The sequence below is a fragment of the Emys orbicularis genome, chromosome 4 (assembly GCF_028017835.1).
Source record: "Emys orbicularis isolate rEmyOrb1 chromosome 4, rEmyOrb1.hap1, whole genome shotgun sequence".
Taxonomy (NCBI): domain Eukaryota; kingdom Metazoa; phylum Chordata; order Testudines; family Emydidae; genus Emys; species Emys orbicularis.
Genome location: NC_088686.1, coordinates 84,833,814 through 84,849,023, shown reverse-complemented (window position 1 = coordinate 84,849,023; position 15,210 = coordinate 84,833,814). Strand labels below are relative to the sequence as shown.

The following is a 15,210-nucleotide window of genomic DNA, read 5'->3' as shown; positions in this document are numbered from 1 at the left end:
TCTGCTAGATGCACGTCTTCTGCAGAAAGCTTTCCCACGGCAGCCCCTTCTAGCTCCGTCAGCAGCACTCAGCTTCCGTGCTGGCTTTTGGTTGTTCTGACGTGGGGAAAAGGGGGCGGGGAGAGGGAGAGGAGCAGAACCCCCATCCTTTAGTTCCCCGCACTCGCGTGGCATGGTAAGTCACTCCGCAGTGTGTGTGATCAGGCAATGTGCTCTCCCTTTCTTTTGTAATGGTTTGCGTTAGAGCTTGCTAAGTAGAGTTGTGTGCTTACGTTATTTAAGCGGGGTTCTCTTTCCCTCTCTCTATTAAACAAACAGGGTCGCTATTTGCTTCAGTGGGTAGTTCTGACCCCTTTTGTGTGGTTTCCTCAATCCCTGCCACCTATTTCCAGGCTGTCAATGAGCCTTAGGGAATGTAATTTTTTTCACCTCCTCTGCCTCTTGTAATTTGCGCCAGCACTTGAGAAGTGGTATTTTTACCTTGGGCTGGGGTTTCAGCCCTTCAAGAAGCTCCTGCTCTGCCCTGAGACTGTTCCATCTGCTCACATTTAGCATCTTGGTTCAGGAGCTGAAAAAGTGAACGGCACATACACGAAATTCATAGATGATGTTAATACATCTTAAAGGTGAGGGGGGAAATCCTAGCGGTTGAGAGATTCCTGCAGAGGACATAATGCAGTGGTTCTCAATCAGGGGTACAGGTATCCCTAGGGGTACACAGAGCCAGAGGTCTCCAGGGGCTACATCAACTCATTTAGATATTTGCACAGTTTAACAGGCTACATAAAAAGCACGAGAGAAGTCAGTACAAACTAAAATTTCATACAGAATGAATTTTTTATACTGCTCTATCTACACTATACACTGAAATGTCAGTACAATATTTATATTCCAATTTATTTTATAATTATAATGTACATCAATTCAATCCCAGGGCTAAATAACAAACATTCTACAACTAACATTCTACAACTCAAGCTTCAGAGTATTTGTGGATAGAATTCCAGTCATATATAACACTGGTCTACAATTTTTGAGAAGTCGTCTGCTTCAGAGATAAAATGTGCTATTTATTATGTATTTTGATGTGCTGAATTCAAATATGACAATTAAAACAACGGATTGTCTACTGTTTCTAAGATATTTATGTTTTTTACATTTTATGTCTATGTATATTGTGTAGATAGTAGAGTTTTAATCATAAATTGTAAACCTAGGTCTTTTCATGTGTTTATGGTTGCTTTACATGATAATATTTCACCTGTCCTGTTTATGTAACACTTTAAAAATCAGCAAAAGGGTTATATAAATAAAATTTATTATGAAACAAAAAGGCAAAAAACTATTATGTACACAGTTTAGTCCTATTCAGTGTCTACTCGGCGCTTCTTGGCTTGTCTCTTGTATTCATTAAATGGAGCATCTCTTGTCACTGTCCAGCAATAGTCTGCAAGCATTGATGGGCTCCATTTGCCCTGATAGCGTTTCTCCATTGTTGCAATGTCCTGGTGAAATCGCTCGCCATGCTTGTTGCTCACTGCTCCGCAGTTCGGTGGAAAAAAATCTAGATGAGAGTGCAAAAAATGTATCTTTAGTGACATGTTGCAACCAAGGCTTTTGTATGTCTTCAGGAGGGTTTCCACCAACAACCTGTAGTTGTCTGCCTTGTTGTTTCCGAGAAAATGTATTGCCACTAACTGGAAGGCTTTCCATGCCGTCTTTTCCTTGCCACGCAGTGCATGGTCAAATGCATCATCTCAAAGAAGTTCACGAATCTGAGGACCAACAAAGACACCTTCCTTTATCTTAGCTTCACTTAACCTTGGAAATTTTCCACGGAGGTACTTGAAAGCTGCTTGTGTTTTGTCAATGGCCTTGACAAAGTTCTTCATCAGACCCAGCTTGATGTGTAAGGGTGGTAACAAAATCTTCCTTGATTCAACAAGTGGTGGATGCTGAACACTTTTCCTCCCAGGCTCCAATGACTGTCGGAGTGGCCAATCTTTCTTGATGTAGTGGGAATCTCTTGCACGACTATCCCATTCGCAGAGAAAACAGCAGTACTTTGTGTATCCAGTCTGCAGACCAAGCAAGAGAGCAACAACCTTCAAATCGCCACAAAGCTGCCACTGATGTTGGTCATAGTTTATGCACCTCAAAAGTTGTTTCATGTTGTCATAGGTTTCCTTCATATGGACTGCATGACCAACTGGAATTGATGGCAAAACATTGCCATTATGCAGTAAAACAGCTTTAAGACTCGTCTTCGATGAATCATTGAACAGTCTCCACTCATCTGGATCGTGAACGATGTTGAGGGCTGCCATCACACCATCGATGTTGTTGCAGGCTACAAGATCACCTTCCATGAAGAAGAATGGGACAAGATCCTTTTGACGGTCACGGAACATGGAAACCCTAACATCACCTGCCAGGAGATTCTACTGCTGTAGTCTGGAGCCCAACAGCTCTGCCTTATTCTTGGGTAGTTCCAAATCCCTGACAAGGTCATTCAGTTCACCTTGTGTTATGAGGTGTGGTTCAGAGGAGGAGGATGGGAGAAAATGTGGGTCCTGTGACATTGATGGTTCAGGACCAGAAGTTTCATCCTCTTCCTCTTCCTCGTCTGACTCAAGTGAGAATGATTCTGGTGCATCAGGAACCGGCAGTCCTTCTCCGTGGGGTACTGGGCGTATAGCTGATGGAATGTTTGGATAATGCACAGTCCACTTTTTCTTCTTTGACACACCTTTCCCAACTGGAGGCACCATGCAGAAGTAACAATTGCTGGTATGATCTGTTGGCTCTCTCCAAATCATTGGCACTGCAAAAGGCATAGATTTCCTTTTCCTGTTCAACCACTGGCGAAGATTTGTTGCACAAGTGTTGCAGCATATGTGTGGGGCCCACCTCTTGTCCTGATCTCCAATTTTGCAGCCAAAAGAAAGGTGATAGGCTTTCTTAACCATAGTAGTTATACCGTGCTTTTGTGATGCAAAAGTCACTTCACCACAAACATAGCAGAAGTTATCTGCACTGTTCACACAAGTACGAGGCATCTCTGCTCACTTTGGCTAAACAGAAATGTGTCCCTTTGCAAAATCAAACACTGACAAATAAGAGAGCACGACACTGTATGATTTCTAGAGCTGATATAGGGCAATTTGTTCAGCAGAGTGATGTAAGCTTCGTTATGACTGCATCATCCATGACTTCTAGGAATAACATGATGCAATTCATATCATGTATGATGCAATACCAGCTTCAGATTGCATCATTCATTGTTTTGCCTAAAAAGCAAGTACTGTCCAAACCCGGTCATAGATTTATTCATAGATCCAATCAAAGATGTATTTTAGTCATTTCTGGTTTAAATTGAGATCCCTTCCCTTTATAACTCACTTATCCTCCGCCATTCCCAAGTCAAGGGTCGTATATACTGACCCAATAGCATATCTTGAAAACTAGAGCCAATCAACAATTTTAAGCATCATTTTTGTTCTCAGTGACCCAGAATTAGTAAAGTTTGACTACATTTATTTCAGAAGCATTTTGGCTGTAGAGCAGTGTAATTGAACTATATTATTCCTTTTATCATTCACTGTTCTGAATATCAGATACTAACCATTCAGGCAAACAACTAACAACTGCATGACCACATATCCTCACCTATATCAAAAGGCTTTCATACGCCAAGCCTTTTACTGTAAATGTCATGCCTCTGTTAAGGTCACCTTATCTATCTAATAATGCAGAAGTTACAGAGAACTGAAGAGCTATCATTTAACTGACAGAAGGAACACCCCACATATTAACAAGGATATTGGGCTGCATTAGTACGAGCATTGCCAGCAGATCAAGGGGAAATGATTATTCCCCTCGATTTGGCACTGGGGAGACCACATCTGGAGTATTGTGTCCAGTTTTGGGCCCCCCACTACAGAAAGGATGTGGACAAATTGGAGACAGTCCAGTAGAGGGCAACAAAAATGATTAGTGGGCTGGGGCACATGAAGTATGAGGAGAGGTTGAGGGAACTGGGATTATTTAGGCTGCAGAAGAGAAGAGTGAGGGGAGATTTGATAGCAGCCTTCAACTACCTGAAGGGAGGTTTTAAAGAGGATGGAGCTAGGCTGTTCTCAGTGGTGGCAGACCACAGAACAAGGAGCATTGGTCTCAAGTTGCAGTGGGGGAGATCTAGGTTGGATATTAGGAAAAACGATTTCACTAGGAAGGTGGTGAAGCACTGGAATGGGTTACCTAGGGAGGTGGTGGAAACTCCATCTTCAGAGGTTTTTAAGGCCTGGCTTGACAAAGCCCTGGCTGACATGATTTAGTTGGGATTGGTCCTGCTTTGAGCAGGGGGTTTGACTAGATAACCTCATGAGGTTTCTTCCAACCCTAATCTTCTATGACTTCCAGCTATCCATAGTAAATGCTTGTAGCCAGTCCATCATGCCAGTAAATCTATGCTTTAGTATTCTGCATGGTATGTTCATTCAGTGGCTCATGACACATTCTATATAGAACACCCATGGCCATTGCTATAGAACACTGGACTACCTAGGCTGGTACACAAAGGATAAGGTGGGGCTTACAGCAGACTCTTCAGTGAGGTGGTTAGAGACACACCGTGTCTAGTAACTAATACAAGAAAGTCTTTCTTCCTAACCTTAGCTGACATTCCATTAGTAGCCTAAAGCAGATGTTTAGAGTTCTGCAATTTTATCCTAGATATAGTATAATTACACAAGCTATTTTTATTCATGTATCTACTCCACTTGTGAACCATACCAAGATCTGTGCTTTAAGAGATTGTAGAAGTAGGTCCCATGAATTTGTTAGACACTGATTATTCAAAGTGTTTCCTTTTACTCATATTCCCTTTCACACATCTCCTTGTTTTCATATGATGTAGTCTTCTTCCTAATATTTACTCCTTAGCACTAGGATTCAGAGGATTGCCATATGTAACACCTCCAGTGTTGTCTTTTTACAAATTCAATATATTGCATTTTTCTGTCTGCTTGTAAATAGCTGAACATAGCTCAGGCTTTTCAGCATAAAGCAGAATGAAAAGTGTTTTGTAAGTGACCAATTCATTGCCCATACATGAAGATTGATGTTAATACACGAGATGTGCAGTTTTCCCTTAGAGTATATTGCACTGGTCACATAGCCAATCCTTCGTATAGCATGTAAGAAACCAGCTTCTGAGGTAAGGAAAGAAGAGCAACATAAAAACAAGCAGGTGGTATGAATCAGTAGCTAAAAAAGTGGTAGAACTTGAAGAGCAGATGAATTACCCCTGTAACTGGGCTTCAGCTGTAGAGCAGAGAACATCAAGAACATGATGCTCTGGCAAAAGCCCCCTTTGCACAAGCTATGGAAATTTGCAATTTAAATTAGGAAAAGAAGCAAATCCATTTAGACCTGTGTCCTCACTGGAGACATTGTATCCATCTACAATTTCTGTTCACCACAGAGTTTTATGTTTATTTCTCTTTGTATGCAGGGCCGGCGCAACCCATTAGGCGACCTAGGCGGTTGCCTAGGGTGCTGACATTTGGGGGGTGGCTACCGCAGCAGCCGAACATCCAGCCGCCACAGTCGTCTACGATATTTCAGGGGCGGGACCTTCCGCCGCCTAGGGCGCCAAAAAGGCTGCCGGCACTCCTGTTTGGATGGTAAGTATCAATAGTTTTGGTTGCACACAGAAAGGTGGTGTTTGGTTTTCCACTAAAAATCACGTTAAAACAAAGCTATATGCAAAAGCAGGGCTTATACCAAATGTGATTACTGCTTTTTCACATATGAATTTTAGTTAGTGTTTCCCAAACTAGATCTCTCCTAAAACACGATCCTCTTCCTCCAGTTCCACTCATATCAGGTCTTTTCTCTTACCCTAAGCACATCACCGTAATAGAGGAAACTGAGTCAGGGAAGCCTACAAACCTATAGATCACAATCTAGAGAATTAGATATAATTTTATTCATACGCTTATGTCAAAGTAAACATTGCCGATGTGGCTTTTAGTGAGACAAGGTGAATGAAGTAATATCTTTTATTGGCACAGCTTCAGTTGGTAAGAGAAACAAGCTTGTTTCCCAAAACTGAAGAAGAGCTCTGTGTAAGCTCAAAAGCTTGTCTGTCTCACCAACAGAAGCCAGGCCCATAATAGGTATTACCTCACCCATCTTGTGTATCTAATATCCTGAGACCAACATAGCTACAACACTGCATATGATTGTGGTTTTTGTCCTTCCAGCCATTTACAAGCATGACCTTTTCAATTATTACTATTTAAGACCTTATCTACATTAAAGAAATTTTGCAGGAATTGCCCCCCACCCCCGTTCAACTCTACCAGATAGTTAGAGCTTCCAATGTTCAGGCACAGTGGGAATTTTTTTGAAAAGTTCTTAAGTCTTTGAGATTGAACACATGCGGCTGGCTGCAGAGCTGCTCCAGCAGCAGCTGGTGTGGCTGGACCCAACTGGACAGCCACACTGGCCATTGCAGAAATCACAGCACCAATGACTTCCATGACACCTGTGACAGACACGGAGCCTTAAATCGTCAATAAGACAGTGGTACTTTCTGCCTTTAAAGAATATTAGAATCTTTTCATTTTAATACTACAGATTTGTGGTTATGCTGAAAGTTACAGTCTAATCTTTTGTTAACTAATTCTTTTGTATTTAGTTGAAATAGGAATCAAGGCTCTCTCACATTACATAGTATTTTCCTTTCACTCAATATTTAAGACGGTCTAGTAAAAACAAGTGAGCAGTTTCAAGTATTCCAATTGTTAGTACAGTTCATTATCAATTACAGGCAGAGTTCTGCAGACCGAGGTAGTTACATCTCTCACCTACTTCCATAGACTTTTTTCCTGAGTAATACAGGATTCAATCCAGTAACATTTCCTGGCTCTACTTAATTCTGCCTTGGGAAAACCTCCCTGACATGAAGACTATAACCTAAAAGTGAATCTAATGGGACTAAAATCATGTAAAGGAAATAGTGGCCACAATCTATAATAGCTGCAGCCAACCATTACTCAAGGAGATATCCAGCAAGTGAGGTTTCAGTTGGGTCCATCAGTGCCAGATATTGGTTTCTCTCCAAGCTGGAGGGAATTTGCTGTGGTAAGTGTGAAGAAGGGCAACCAACTACAACTTGACATCAGTTGCAACTTTTAATTCCTTGCTCTACTCTTAGCAAGAGGAATAGTTCCAAGTAACATTTAGAACAATGGAGGCAATATATTTATTTTAATAGCAGTGGAAACAAAATAAAATGATAGAACAAATGTTTCTTTAAATATAAGGCTTTTAGACATCTGTGTACTGCTAAGCCCCAATTGTGAATCAAGCATAATTACAAAAATCCATATAGGATTCAGGAAAACATATGATAATACTTAGTCTTACACATAAAATTTGTGTCACTTACCACAAAGTCAGATAGCAAACAGCATATAAAGGAAAAACTCAGAAACAGTATTTACAAATTTATACTATGTAATAAGTGAGAAATTGCTTGTTAGTAAACAGCAGATTATGAATTATACTACATCCCAAAAGGCATGTATCTGTGATCATCATCAGATATTTATTATAAAGTAAGTTGAAAGACAGATTGTCTGGAAAAATAAAGTTTGTTTCATTTCAAACTTACGCACTCAGTCACCTGAATTTTATGCTATCTGTATATTAATATAAAATGTACATGAGCACCTGATCCAACCCAATGGGGTTACATAGGCCTAACTGCAAATTTCATTCATTCATAGCAGAAATTAACAATTGGAAGTCAGTGTGAAAGGCCATTATATACCTTTTTGCAAACTTCTCTGTCTGTTGCTAAGTTTTAAATGCTTGTATAAAAACAAATCCCCATACCATGTTTGTAATATGATCATAAATAGGAAATAGTTTAAAAATGTAAGATATGATTACCTCAGACTGTCAAGCTATTTTGCACTTTGGAAAAAAAGTGAACACACAAAATCCTCCCCCCCACCCTTCAAAAAAAATCCCTATAATCCAATCAGATGAAAGTTAGAACTGGCACCAGTATTCATGCTAGTTGTCCTGTTGTGGAAAAGAAACAATTCATTTACAATATTCAGAAGCTGTCTTATGTAGTAGCCCCAGGAAGTTAAACTTCTTCTCTGACCAACAGTTTTTATTTTCTTTTAAAAAGAAGTTCGATCAGGTATGACGTGGACAGCGTCCAGAAGGGGCAGGAATATCCAAGACTCTACGTCTGTCTTCATATTCATCAGTATCTGTTGAGTCTTCATCTTCATCCATAGCATATTCATTATGATTAGTTTCCTATAAACAAGACACCCCCAGGTTTAACTAAATACTTAATAATTGCCTCCTAAATCTCACTTTGATCACGTGCTAACAATGTAACAAAAAAATTAAAATCAAGATGTCATTTATATCACATTTAAAGTCAGTCTCCGATAAAGACTAGTTACTGTAAATATGAAAATACTGCTAAATCAGATGTGTTTTCATGTATCAATTTTATAAAATTTAATCTACATGGCAATTATATTTCTAATCTGTTTAAACTTTTATTCATAAACTAAACAGACCAGTGAGATCAGAATCTGACTCACTAACTGTTGGAATGGTGTTGAATTATTATAAATTACTGTGGTTGACATGAGTTTGGTAAAGGTTGGTAAGTCTGAATTTGATGAAGAATTCTGGGAGTGGGTTTTTTTTTTGGGCACCAGACAGGCTGTATGAAAGTTTACTGAAAGTGATGACATTACACTTGGACACTGACACAATTATGTACTTTGGATGTTTAACCAGGCTCTCTGTGTGTATTTGTGCTGATGTAAAAAAAACAAAAAACAAAAACCACATGGTTAGTCATGTTTACCAATCAAATCACACAAAAAACATGAAAATAGTGAACATAGAACTAACTAACTGAACTGGGTTAACTAATCCTGTAGCACAACCAAGAGCTAACTCAAAAAGTAATTAATAAGTTAATAATTAATAAAAAAGTAAATTTCAGCCAGCCTTTAGTCTGTTCACATTATAGAAAAAAGTTACAAAACATTAAAAGGGCATATTTCAGAACATGTAACTTGATTAAAAAAGGGGTATAAGTATTGGAAAATATTACATGCTCCTTCCTTCACCCCGATTAACATCTGAAAAGGCTTGTAACAGACCAAGTGCTTAAAAAAACCCAACAATCCCCCCCAAAATAAAGGCTTTCATCTAGAACTGGTAGCTATACCTGCTTTGTTTGTTAATCAGGGCTATGTCTACTACCGAGGTAAGTCGGCCTACGCTACGTAACTCCAGCTATGTGAATAACGTAGCTGGAGTCGATGTACCTGAGGTCGAGTTACCGCGGGGTCTACACTGTGTGTGTGTGTGGGGGGGGGGGGGGGGGGGGGGGGGGGGGGAGGGGCGCGGGGGGAAAAAATCTCCCGTCGCCTTACCTTATTCTTCTTGTTGGGGTAGAGTACAAGGGTCAACTGGAGAGCGATTTGCAGTCGATTTGGCGGGTCTTTACTAGACCCGCTAAATTGACCGCCGGTGGATCAATCTAAGAGCATCGATCCTGGCTGTAGTGTAGACGTGCCCCAGGATACTGTGTAGGGCCAACACAGTTACTAAGGGTTTATGCTTGAAAAATTAAGGCTTATTTAAAAAAAGCATGGTATAACCTTTCTGCTGCCTGTGTGAAATTCTTTTAAATAAATAGCTTTGCATTAAAAAACAAGAACAAAAAACTAAATCTGGGTTTTACTGGTACTAATATGGCAAATTCTTCCCAGCTGTGGGCCAAGAAAAATCTCAACTCTTCACTAACAATTGAATTCAATCAGTTCTTTCTGTTTTACAAATATGTAACAGAGCAGAATTTAAGCCACTAGGTATGAATTTGAGTGAATACTCTAAAATATCAGTGTGCCACTCAACTTTAATATACATAATCCTCTGCTAAGCATCTGTATAAGAGGCAGAGTAATAAAATTATCAAATCAAATGCAGGTGATTTCTGCAACTTGTGGAACAGAAAAGAGGTCCTGGTTTAAATAAAGGTAACCAAAGGAAAGAGAGGGGGAAAAAAAGCAATTTATCTGTTACAAGTGTGACCTCGGTTGGCACTTTGTATTCACTGTTACCAGCCTAAACCAGTGCTAGTTTCCCAAAATAGCTTTTTTTAAAAGTAATCTTCTCCTAATCACATCACTTGATTGCCCATATTCCTCTTTAGCATTGCCCTGCACATGGATGCCAGTGTAATTAGCAGCTTCATTTCCCTCTTATGGAATCGGTTGACTCTGGGCTCTTTTTGCTTATTTGTCAATTCAGTTTTGTTTTGCTGCTCTGGATTTTGCAAGGCCTTCTGCTTCCTTTGAGTGTTTAACTACAGGGCCTGAAAAACATTAAACACCCTACATTCCATTGAACTACCTAGACATGGGACAGTTTACAGATTTTATCAAATCAATTTACATTTACGTCAAAACAAGCTAACAAAGCTGCCCAGATTCACCAGCTGCTTCCAAACCTTAAAACTAGATAATCATTCAATAGAACAGCAATTCACTAAATTTTTGGAGTTGATGCAGGAGTTACTGGGTGTAATTCCATGGCCTATGTTGTGCAGGGTAGACTAGATGAACATGAAGGTCTGTTTTGACCTTAAAATCAAAACAGCTTAAAAGGCCTGGTTAGCACATGTATGGAAACCTCTCTCCTATCAAGAAAAGCAGAGACATTCTTCTGATGTAGAAGGAAGCAAACCACAATCAGGTCACACCAAGACAGAAAGAGCTCAAATAGGTAACAATTTAGATTTATAAATAAGGGTGTGTAGTGAGTCGGCATGGCTCCCCTCCGCCTCTGACAGGGTAGAGCTGCATCCATCCCCAGCGTGGGCGGAACTTCCGGGTCCGGGGCCCGCCCCTCCGAGGTCACGGCCCCGACCCGGAAGTATAAAAGCCCGACACCAGAGCTCAGTAGGAGGCAGCCGGCCGGAGAGAGCAGACGTCCCGGACAGAGCTCCTGCCTGGGAGACACCGGCAGACCGCGAACCGCCTGCTAACGCCCCGCGCCGGTCTAGCCTCCCTCTCGCCAGGTACCCCGAGGAGGACTGGCCCAGCCTGCCCCGGACCCGGTACCCAGACGAGGACTGGCCCAGCCTGCCCCGGACCCGGTACCCAGACGAGGACTGGCCCAGCCTGCCCCGGACCCGGTACCCAGACGAGGACTGGCCCAGCGCGCCCCGGACCAGCGGCCCCGAGGAGGAGTCCAGTCTCCCCTGTGCCAGCTATCCCGGGGAGGAGATACCGAACCAGCCCCCCAGCCCCGCCACCGAGGAGCCGATGCTGGTGGACTGGCCTGAACCCAGCCCCACGGACGAGGTAGGCCCTGAGGGGGACCTTGGAAGTAGCCCGGGGGTAGCCGACCCCAGTCAGGCTACAGAGGCCTGTGAGCCCATGGCAGTGTGTTGCGGTCAGGATACCCCACTGACCGGCAGCGAGAGTCCTTGCTGCTAGGGCCCTGGGCTGGGACGCAGTGGAGTGGGTGGGCCTGCGTCCCCCCCTGCCACCCCTACACACGGGTGGCAGGCTTCCCCCTCACCCACCGGCCAGGTAGGAACCTGAGCCCCCTTTGCCTGTTTGCCTGCCCAGCCTCTGCTCCAGAGGGCCTGGGCTCTTGAACTGCTGTTTGCCTAGCCCCTGCCACAGAGGGCCTAGGCTCCCTGAACTGTTTGCCTGCCCAGCCCCTGCTCCAGAGGGCCTGGGCTCTTGAACTGCTGTTGCCTAGCCCCTGCCACAGAGGGCCTAGGCTCCCTGAACTGTTTGCCTGCCCAGCCCCTGCTCCAGAGGGCCTGGGCTCCTGAACAGTTTGCCTGCCCAGCCCCTGCTCCACAGGGCCTGGGCTCTTGAACTGCTGTTTGCCCCGCCCTGCTACAGAGGGCCTGGGCTCCGTGAACTGCTGTTTACCTAGCCCCTGCTACAGAGGGCCTGGGCTCCTTTAACTGTTGTTTTTCCCTCAGCCCCCACACCAGAGGGCCTGAGCCCTGAGCTGACCGGCTATTGATTTCGGCCGCAGTGAGTCGGCGTGGCTCCCCTCCGCCTCCGGCAGGGTAGAGCCCCGACTCACTCTATTACAGGGTGTATCCATCCAATTTCAGTTACAAAGATGCCAATGTCACAAGTTACAAAAACATAAAACTAAGTCACCTGCAGAACATCAAACTCTGTTCTCCCTCAAAGCCCAACATTGCAATAGCCTGCATAAATAGATGTGCCTGGAAGCATGCCCCGAAAGTCCACAGACATGAGCTAGCATCTGGGCTAGAATGTGCAGGTAGAAGCCATTTCAGAATAGCAGACCCCTCATGTAGGAATTACTAGTCTACTCTCATTGTCAAGATGACTGAAGTTCAGTGTCTCCGTCCATTGAAACTGTAACAGAGTGGGAGGGGAAAAAGGTGGCCCATCAAGCAGGATGGTCCCAACCCACTTAGGAATTCATGGATAAAAATTAAACAACTTAGCTTCAAGCCATCTTTGATTCAAAATGCAAATTATAACTCCAATGACATATGCTGCACCTAACAAGCATGTGCTGCTTAACAGACAGACCATTACTCCACTCAAAGTGTTGTATTAACTAAGGGAAGCCCCACATGAAGTGTACACAGTAATCCAAGCATGAGGTGACATTAACACTTAATCATAAGTGATAATTGTTAGATTCAATTAATCTATTGTGTTATATTCTCTTGGCTATATGATCACCCCAAAGAACTCAGAGGAATTCAAATTAGGGGACAGGAATTTTTTTTTGGGGGGGGAGGGGTCTTTATATATATATCCCCATATTTAGTAATTGTTGTTCTTTTCCTTCCCCCTTGTGGGGAATTATCTACATTATAATACTAAGAAATGAAATAAAATTATAAAACTGGAAAAAAAAGTGTCATGATTATGGAGTCTGGTAAGCCCTGTATCTAGAGAACGTATATTATACTGTTCTATTAGAGCTAATTTCATTCATGCTTTCTGCAAAAGGGTTAGGGATAAAAGCCTAGCACAAACGACAATACCAAATGTATCTCAGCTTACCATGCGTGCTGTAGACACCTTGAATGTTGGGCACACCATATGAAATCTGGGAATTATGACGTTAAAGAACTTGTCCTTATAGTAGAGACAATGGAAGGTATAGTATCCTTCCATGTATCCTGAATTAGTGGAGAAGGTAGTACAGCTGGTATATTCGTAAACTCGACCTGGGCTGATTATTGGAAATTCTCCTGCAGATACAAAAAACAACAAAGAGCCATTGGGAGTTTTGAATTAAAATAGGTATAAATAGCATATACTTTCCCTTGCAATATAGTTAATTTCTATAGACATTAAGTTCAGTTAGAGTTCTGCTGGAATACACAGCTAGTAACAAAAGTTTGTGTTTCTGTAACTGTACTATACAAATAAAAAGAGGTAAGCTTGTTGTAACAAATCCTGTTTTAATGAACATTCTAGTGACTAGTTATCTTTGCATCACTTTCAGTCACAAGTGAATAGCAGTTTTTTAGAGAACATTGTTCACTAAATCAGAAGTGCCTAACTTGCTGAACAGGAGTCACTATAACAAGCTCAAACGACAAGAATGCCCAAACAACATCCGGGGGGGGAGGGTGGCGCAGGGAGAAGAGGTTTTTTTTGTTTGTTTGTTTGTTTGTTAAATCAGAACTATTGCTACAAATCATTTCTAAAAACAAAACAAAAAAAATACTTAAGTCTTCTGACATGCACTTATGCGGTTAACCCTGATACATAGATTAAAAACAGATGGCATTAGAGACTTCAGGATTATTAATATTAATTTGTATTCTCAAAGTGCTTAGGAGCCCCACTCAGGGACCAGGACCCCAATGTACTAAGTGCTGTACAAAAAGACAATTCCTGTCCCAAAGAGCTTACAATCTAAGTAATTCAAGAATCTTTAAATGGTTTGACTACTTATACTAATATTAACTACTGTATATTAATATACAGATTTGCCCAACAATATATATGCCCCAAAATTATATTCCTTAAGATCCTTTAAAATTGAAGTTAATGTTTAACACTTTCACTTACACACAATGCAATATGAGAAAGTAGAACAGAATGCATGTTTGCTAAGAGAAGAGAATAGCCACCATCTTGCATCATTACTGAGAATGGCTCCCCCAGAAGTTACAGAATTTTCAGATTAATCACTGGAATGCTCTGAATGCTAAAATAAAACTCAAACTCTCAGTTTACATACCAACGACTCCAGGACCCTGAACTTCTTCTACGTCACCTTTGGCATTGGTTATTCTCCAGTACCGACTGTCCAACTGACAAGCCTTTTCAGGAAGAGCATCTTTGGACATCTCAATTCTATGACCCAAATCAAATATATTTTTTGCTTAGAAATGCCTTACTTACATGTCTAAAAACAACCATAAAATGTTTAAAATACTATCCTATACTCCCTACTGCTTAGAGAAAGTGGTATGTTCTAGTGACCTGTGTACAGACCAAAGTAGGAACACCAGAGCACTAATCCCAGCTTTATTATTCCTCTTACCTACCTCTCCTTAACTCATGACAAATAGTGACAAATGTTTGTTTGCAAAGTGATATGTGCTATATATTGTTAGTGAAAAGAAACCCCCCAACAAAAGTACAACGATAAGACCCTTTCCAAGTTTTAAAATAGTCAAAGCCTTTTTATTTAAACTATATTAAAATAAATATATTGCATGCTGTACACCAAGCCCCATATGTATATGGTATCTAAATTTCACCATATTTTACCATACTTCTGAGTACTATGCGTACGCATGCAACAGTCATGAGGCTTGAACTCCAGACAGGACTCTCTCCTGTTATCAGGAAGATAGCCCATTTGCTATTCTCACCTGATTCTGTAAGTGAAGAAGTAATGAGGTGGATGTACAGAACTGAGTTCAGGTAGAAAAGATGTGGAGACTGAAACAGTAATATCTCCTGTTGTGGCCACACACTCCTTATCATGAACATACCTGTGCAACAGAAACATAATAAAGAGTTGGAAATTTCTTTTGTATGGTGTAACCCAATTCCATGGGTTCAATACAGATGCTAAAAGGATATTTTTGAAGAATACGTTTCCACATGC

At 41.6% G+C, this 15,210-nt stretch overlaps 1 protein-coding gene across 1 annotated transcript in view; it reads right to left on the bottom strand.

Annotated features, from left to right (window-relative positions):
• Window positions 1-7,183: 7,183 nt before the first annotated feature.
• FBXO3 (F-box protein 3) overlaps window positions 7,184-15,210 on the bottom strand; it is a 32,497-nt gene continuing 24,470 nt past the window's right edge. The window contains exons 8-11 of the mRNA XM_065402378.1: window positions 14,972-15,094; window positions 14,332-14,447; window positions 13,140-13,330; window positions 7,184-8,346 (exon numbers count right to left, since the gene is read on the bottom strand). Coding sequence (XP_065258450.1) covers window positions 8,221-8,346; window positions 13,140-13,330; window positions 14,332-14,447; window positions 14,972-15,094 — 556 coding nt within the window. The 3' untranslated portion in view covers window positions 7,184-8,220. The remainder of the gene's footprint in view (window positions 8,347-13,139; window positions 13,331-14,331; window positions 14,448-14,971; window positions 15,095-15,210) is intronic.